General features: G+C 51.9%; 1 protein-coding gene across 5 annotated transcripts in view; it reads right to left on the bottom strand.

The window, feature by feature from the left end:
• Crocc (ciliary rootlet coiled-coil, rootletin) overlaps window positions 1–7,366 on the bottom strand; it is a 42,142-nt gene extending 34,776 nt beyond the window's left edge. The window contains exons 1-3 of one of the 5 annotated variants that reach the window (XM_026781857.1): window positions 7,292–7,366; window positions 6,270–6,411; window positions 4,261–4,415 (exon numbers count right to left, since the gene is read on the bottom strand). In XM_026781857.1, coding sequence (XP_026637658.1) covers window positions 4,261–4,395 — 135 coding nt within the window. In that variant the 5' untranslated portion in view covers window positions 4,396–4,415; window positions 6,270–6,411; window positions 7,292–7,366. Of the gene's footprint in view, window positions 1–4,260; window positions 4,416–4,791; window positions 4,814–5,507; window positions 5,624–6,269; window positions 6,412–6,901; window positions 7,081–7,291 lie in introns of those variants that run through there. The other 4 variants (XM_005352913.2, XM_026781856.1, XM_026781854.1 and 1 more) reach the window with 4 other exon arrangements.
• Between the last annotated feature and the right edge of the window lie 348 nt (window positions 7,367–7,714).

The raw sequence follows: 7,714 nt of genomic DNA, 5'->3' as shown, positions 1-7,714 counted from the left end.
GCTTGGACACTCAGACAGGGCAGGCATGGGCACTCAGATGGGACATGCTTGGACACTCAGACAGGGCAGGCATGGGCACTCAGATGGGGCATGCTTGGACACTTAGACAAAGCAGGCATGGGCACAAAGACAGGACATGCTTGGATACACAGGGCAGGCATGGGTACATAAGTGGAACATGCTTGGACATTTAAGATAGGGCAGAAATGGGCACACAGATGGAGCATGCTTGGTCACTTAGATGGGGCAGGAATGGGCACATAGATAGGACATACTTGGATACACAGGACAGGCACACAGTACCTTATAATATATGTGGGGGTGGGCATGGCCACATAGATGGGACATGCTTGGTCAAACAGGGCAGGAATGGGCACATAGATGGAACATGCTCAGACACACAAGACAGGGATGGGTACACAGACAGGACATGCTTGGACACACAGGACAGGAATGGGCACACAGATGGGATGTGCTTGAATACACAAGACAGACACAGGCACACAATGCAGACATGGAAATATATGTGGGGTGGGCATGGGCATACAGATAGAGCAGGTATGGGCACACAGGCACACAGAAGAGGCAGGCATGTACATGTGCAGGTACCTGGAGGCAGACCGCAGAAGTAGCCACCCTGCTCCATGTATTCCTGTCATCCCTTCAGAACACTGAGCCTACCCCATTATAGCTTATGCCTTAGTCTGCTGCCTTGTCTCCCCAACCCTCTTCGCTTCCCAAAGCAAGCTCAGGAAAGCCTGGATTTTTGTTCCCTATTGGATTTGAATATATAGGACACTGACTATGGGGTGTCCTGACTCATACCCAGGGAATATCGAGACTAACAACACGAGTGCACAGTGAATCTATTCAGAATAAATGTGTCACTAAGCGTAAGATCCGAGCTTACCGAGAGCACACAAAGTGCACAAAGGCAGTCTCAGAGGTCCCAGGGTGATACATAACACACAGCCTTCAGATCTGGATGTACCCATCTAGCACTGCTTTGCTCCCTCTTACCCTGTCCTCTCCCTCACCTCACAGGACCCTCTCCCGTCCAGCTTCCTCCTCTCCAGGTATTGTGTAGTGTGCCACCCTCAGACCCTATGGGCACACAGAGGAGGCCTGTCCAATAGCCCTCTCAACCCTGTTCAGGTGCCTGGTTGTCCTGGCTACTTTTCCTAGGGTTCCTCAGCTTCTGGCTGTCTGGGAAACAGGTTGAGGGAGGAAGGACTGACTTAAGGTCATGAACACACAGGGTCTGAGGACAACCAATGGATGATTCCAGTCTAGCTGACTGATGTCAACGCACACTTACCATCCATCTCCCAAGCACCCAGGCTGACCAGCAAGGTCCTCAAACACACACACACACACACACACACGTGTAGGACTACCAGTCATAGGGAAGCCAACAGGAGGGGAGACTTTTCTTACCCACACTAACCTGGGGTCCAGGCCAGATCAGTGGCACTCCAGAACTGCACTAGCTTAGTGTACTTGGAATCTGCTCTGAGAGCCACTCTCAGCAATGCTGGTGGATAGTGCGACTGTGCCGATTGGGATGACACCAGCAGGGAGGAGTCAGCACAGCCGCATGGGGGCTGTACTGTGAATTGAAGAACACAGGCTAAGGTTGCTAAGGGAGTGGCAATAGGAACATTCTCTGAGTCTGTGGCAAATGGCTACATAAAGCCCAAGCAAGCAGAGAGGTGAACAGAGCCTACATGTCACATAGCCCATGCATCAGAGTGGGTTGTGGTTAGCCATGTCTCCACTCGGAACCCCGCATGCTCTGAATGCACTGGGTGCATCTGGACATGGTCTATGGGGTGGTGCAGGCATTATGCCCATCTGTATGTACCAGGACATGTGCTTGTGTGTCTGTGCATGCCAGGGAGGTGTGGGCATGATGTAAATTGGGGGCCTGGGGAAGAGTCTAGGCTCCTTGGGTCACAGGTAATGGCAGTGACTAGTGCATGTGTGAGTGCCTTTGTGGGCTGACGGTTGGCCCTTGCTGGCTTCTGTCCTTTTGCTGTCTGTGTGCAGCCAGGGGATGCATATAGTGCACTGTGCGGTTGGTTACTATATGCAGAGGTAGTGGGATTGTCCACCAGGGTGTTGCTCTGTGCCAGGGCAGGACAGTGTGGTGTCTGGTTACATATAGACCATGAGTCTGAGTGTATCCATAGGATGGGTTTGTTTCTATGTTCTGTGTTCTATGTGGGGTCGATTTGTGGCTTGCATTGTGTGTGCTTTGTACATTCGAGTGACCCCAGTGCTATTGGCTCCTGGTGTGGAGGGGCTCTGGCCAGTTACTAGGGACTCCACCCGTTTCCCCAGTGCTTAGTGCCAGCTACTGCAGGCCATACCTCACCTCTCTCCACAACTCTGCCCTCTACAAAATAGCCTTTCAGTGTGACTTGCAATTTCAATAGAAAGGAGGCTGCCACAAGAACGGATGAAAGTAGTTTATTGTCTCCCTTAGCAACTGCTGCTCTCCTGCCCCATTAATGACTAAGCCCAGGTTGCCATGGACACTGAGGAAACTCAGGGAATCTGTTCTTTAGAGCCACGGGATAATGCCACTGCCTCTTTCCCACCTACCTCGCCCTACCCCTGTTTCTTGGGAATACTGAGGTACACTATACTCAGGAGGTAGCCTCTGGTAATCCTGCCTCAGTTTCTCCACAGGACATCCAAAGAACAGAGCATGAATCCTGACTTGTTCAACTCCCTACCCCAGGGAGGATGTGGGGTTTGAAGGATGAGAACAACTTCACCTAAATGTCCCCAACCTAGTCTACCTTGCCAGTGTGGCCACAGGGCACCTGTCACCTGCAGGCACAGGTTGAAGTGAGTATCAGGGAATGTGTCATACAACCACATCCATATCCCTGGACCAGTGGTCCCTGTCCAGCTTTACCACTGACCTTGGGTCTAGCATGCTCCTCTGTGGACTTCAGTTTCTCCATCTGTAATAAGGTGATCTCTGGGTTCTTATCCACTCAGGACCCTCCCCCTTCATGAAAGGCCTTCAAGGTCATTTTTTATTCAATCTCTGCCTCCAGGTAGATTCTCACCCAAACTCTCTCAGACACAGAACAATTAAAAAATCCAGGCAATTTGTGCCAATATATGAGGGCACAACTCCTCAGCCCCTACTACAGACGCCCCCCCCCAATAGCTATGTCTCACCCACCTCTCCTTCCCTTCCTTGTCAATCAGGGAGCGGTGTGAGCTTCAGTTGTTGAAACTGGCACCTGAGAGGCAGTCCCCAGGGGACTGGCACTGTACCCTGGGCCAAGAAGGGTCTAACCAGCAGGAGGCTGATTCTGGCGCTTCAACAGTACCAACCTAGTACTCCTGCCACCCTGTCTCTGAACCCCCTGCAGACTCCAAGAAATGAATTCTGTAGTGTTCTCAAAGCTAGGGGACCACAAGAGGGCCCCCACTTGGCTACTTGGCAAGCCCCAACAAGTCAGAGGCTTGTCTGAGCAGGCAGTACCAAGACATGGGCACACTCCATAACAAGAGGGTGTACAGAATTCAGTACAGAACACACACAAGACAACACACAGGGCTCCATACAGACAGGGCTTCCCACTAGCACACAGTGGATGCTACAGGAGCTGGCAGGCTCTCTGCACAGCCCCCAAACAAAGGCAATATATAGTCCTAGCCTGGGAGCCAGGACACTGGAAGTCTTAACTGGCTGTGTGTCACAAGGCATGGGGCTTTCTCTCTCTCTCCTCTAGGATAAATGGATATTTCTCCTAGGTTAAATGGTTATTATAATGCTACAAACTTTGATATACTAAATATAATACAGCATATTTTTGGAATATAGTAGGCATTCCATAAATGGTAGCTATCTTTTTATTTAGTTTGTCTGTTTTCCAAGACAGGTTTCTCTGTGTATCCCTGGCTGTTCTGGAACTCGCTTTGACCAGGCTGGCCTCAAACTCACTGAGATCCACTTGCCCTGCCTCCTGAGTGCTGGGATTAAAGGTGTGCACCACCACACTCGGCCCATGGTGGCTACTATTAGAACCATTGTCCTCATCATCTGCACTCACACTTCATCCTTCACTCAACTCCTCTCAACCTTCCACCATCAGCTCCCCCAGGGCACCAGGAGCTCATGGCCATTCCAGCTGGCACAGCTACAGTCTGAACCAGATGCCCATCCTTACATGGTCAGTGGGCCTGGTCAGGACATCCCCCTACCCACCCAAGTCTGGCCCCAGGAGCACCCACCCTCTCACTGACGGCATTGTACTTGATAGCAAGTTCATCACGCTCAGCACGACTCTGGGCCAGCAGGTCCTCCACACGAGACAGCTCCTGCTGCAGCAGCTGGTTCTCCTCCTGCAGTGACAGCAGGGAAGCCATCTCTGGGACCTGGAGAGGGGCTGACCAGGGACAAGGAGCTGAGGTTGATTTCTGTCTAGTGCGGAGGGGCACCAACCCCAGTGGGTGTTCTACTCATTTCTGGGACAAGATGATGGGCCAGAGCCCTGGGAGGACCCTGTGTGTGTGTATGTGGCTGCAGCACCTGGGGTCCAAGAGAGCTGAGGAACGGGAAGGTTAGCAAGAGACATCAAGAGCTAGAGTTGTATAGAAACAACTACAGCCAGTGTGGCCACTTCCCCAGAACATGCAGGAGGAAGGCTCTAGCTAGGAGTCAAGAGAAAGTTTTCCTATACCCAGGCTGGGGACATGAAGCTCTGATTTTTTTTTTCTGAGACAGGGTTTCTCTGTAGCTTTGGAGCCTGTCCTGGAACTCACTTGGTAGACCAGGCTGGCTTCGAACTCACGGAGATCCGCCTGTCTCTGCTTCCCAAGTGCTGGGATTAAAGGCGTGTGCCACCATTACCCAGCCGAAGCTCTGAATTCTTGCTCCCTCCTTTTCTGAGGACTATTCTCCTCAGGACCTCAATTTTATTCATCTGTTAAATGGGTAGAACAGTGATCCAATCATGCCAGGAAAGTGGTCAAGCCTTACTCGAAGTCAGGGCTTCTCATAACTTTGCTTTATTTTCTTGTTTTTTGAAGTAACACAGCCTACGCAGCCTAGGCTGCCGTGGAACCCTCTGCCCCTCTAGTGCTAGATTTTAGATGAGTTCCATCATGCCTAGTTTCTCATACCCAGAGTTTAAGACAGTAGAGGTTAGCTTGGGAAGAGGAAGCAGAGAGAAATAAAGGCCAGAGCAGAACACCCCTCCCTGTGTGCTCTACTTTGACCCTGAAAACATGGACACACACTGCAGGCCTTCTAGTTTTGGGGTGGTTTGTTAAGTCTCCCCTATTCTGGGGAGTCTCAGCATCCCTGTTCCACTCAAGGAGATAGCTCAACCCTGACCTGGAATCAAAACCAGATTGTAGCAGCGACCCAAAAATCATCAGCAAAACAGCTGCCAGTGCCCCACACCACCTACTAACTGGCTAACCTCAAGGCCAGGCACTCAGGCAGGCTACATAATCAGGTCATGCATGCCACATACCAGGACCAACTGCGGCCATCAGCTTTTGTGCACAAGCCATCAGGCCTTTGCAGGAACTTGTTCTGAACTGAGTTGCCTCCCCATGTAATCTCAGCCTCAGACAGCTCACACCATCCCTGAGAGGAAATACAGTATTTGGTGTTCAAATCTGAAGCAGGGAGCAGGGAGGGTTTGCCCCACCTTCTCCTCTAGCTGTGCCACATGGGGAATAAATAAAATAAGTCTGGGTACATTGCATCTCAGCCTCCATTTCCTCCTCTGTGAAGTAGATCCATCCATCACAGAGCTGTGCCAACCCCCTATGTGTATTCAAGAAGTAGGGAGAGGACTGGGGACATGGCTCAGTCCATAAGAGCACTTACTACACAAGATTGAATATCTAAGTTCAAATCCCAGCACCCATGCACAAAGCTGGGTTCGGCCGCTCAAGTACCTGTAATCCAAGAGCTATGTGGGGAAGAGACAGGAGAATCAGCAGGATTTACTGGCTGCCAGCCTAGCTTCAGGCTGAGTGAGAGACCCTGCTGGAATAGGTGGAGAGTGATACTACAGGAACCCAGTGTCCTCCTTTGATGTTCTTGTGCTCATAGGAAACACATCTGCACATTGTGCATGTGCCACACACACACACACACACAGAGAGAGAGAGAGAGAGAGAGAGAGAGAGAGAGAGAGAGAGAGAGAGAGAGAGCGCACTATCTATCTACTGCTAATGAGGAAGACAGTGAGAGAAGGAACCCTAGACAGGGTAGGGAGTGGCACCTGGGCTCTCAGGCTGAGAAAGGTTGCGAGTGATGATCTCCCTGATACAGACTGGCAGGATGGCACTCTGGGAGTCCTGGGCTGGGTTCTGCACACTCAGGCTCTTCTCTTGGTCTGGTCTCAGGCTACAGCTCTCCAGAGTCTGTGGGAGGACAGTGTTTGGACAAGTCCTATGGCCCAAGTCCTAGAGAACTCAGGAGATGAAGCTGATGCCTGAAGGGTAAACTGAAAAGAGCTCCTGCTGGGAGTCTCACCTAGGTCTGTGCTCTAGGCAGGACCCTTCAGGTAAACCAAGCCAAACAGTAACTCAGACACCACACTGGAGGCAGCACAGGCTGTGTGTGTGTGTGGGGGGGGGGGTGTCAGCCCAGTTCCTACCATAGGTAAGGAGGATCTAGCTGTGCCAGAGACCAGTAATCCCTAAAATCCATGAGAGGCCCTTCCCCCCACTACTGTGTACTAGGATTAGGGAATCCTAGCAGTTGGCCTATGCAGCCCCTGGGAGCTGCAAATTGCGGCTAGTGTATACCAGCGCCATACCTCCCTCGGCTCCCCCACCTCTCACTGCTCCTGGTAGGTCAGTTATCCTGCTCTGTGCTCTAGACAGGGTAGACACAGCACTCAGGACCCACCTGGATCACAATCTCCAATGCCAGTTGAGGCTGCAGGGATTCTGCCAGCCCTAGGTTCATGGAGGGGGTGGTCTGTGGGTATCCCACAGCCCCCCTCCCCAAAGTACCAAGATCAGCTCAGCTACTAACAACACACTAACAATGCCAGGCTTCTGGGCTGAGCGCCGCCGGCAGATTAAGCTTAAATCCGCCGCTGCCCCCACGTGACCATGTAGGGGGTGGGGAGGGGCTCAGATGGGAGAGGAGGAGAGCTTAGAGAAGCAGAGATACAGGAGAAGAGTGGGCAGAAGCAGCCCTGAAGCCCAGCCAGCACAGAGGCAAGAAGAGAGCAGAGCAAAGAGGGAAAGAGGAATGGAAGGTGGGAAGAAAGAGGACAGTACTTCCCGCTACCTCCACTCTCCCCAGGCTGTGGGTTCTGTAGCCTTCCAAGCCCAGCTGCTGGAGGTGGGAAAGGCCAGAGTCCCCAGTCTAGAGCATCTTCCATGACCCGGAACGGACTCACATGGCTTGCTCAGAACACATCCACAGCCCGCTGGGCAGATGTTTGTGCACTACAGGTTAGAAACAAAGAAAGCAGGGACTCGGACAACACTAGGAACTGAGCCCCTCCAAGTCCCACCCCCAGCTGTATCCTAGCATCCTCCTGTGTAAGAGCCGATATTATTGGTGCTTGCCTCTTGAGCTATCTGGAGCAAAATGTCTGCCCATCAGCAGCACACAGCAGGGCACCAGTTCACACCCTGAACACTGGGTAAGCACTGTTTTCATTTTTTGGAAAACTCAACATGCACACTCTGGGCCTAAGTCCAGTTT

This window comes from Microtus ochrogaster, chromosome 10 (assembly GCF_000317375.1).
Source record: "Microtus ochrogaster isolate Prairie Vole_2 chromosome 10, MicOch1.0, whole genome shotgun sequence".
Classification (NCBI taxonomy): Eukaryota; Metazoa; Chordata; class Mammalia; order Rodentia; family Cricetidae; genus Microtus; species Microtus ochrogaster.
This window is presented reverse-complemented; position numbering and strand designations above follow the sequence as displayed.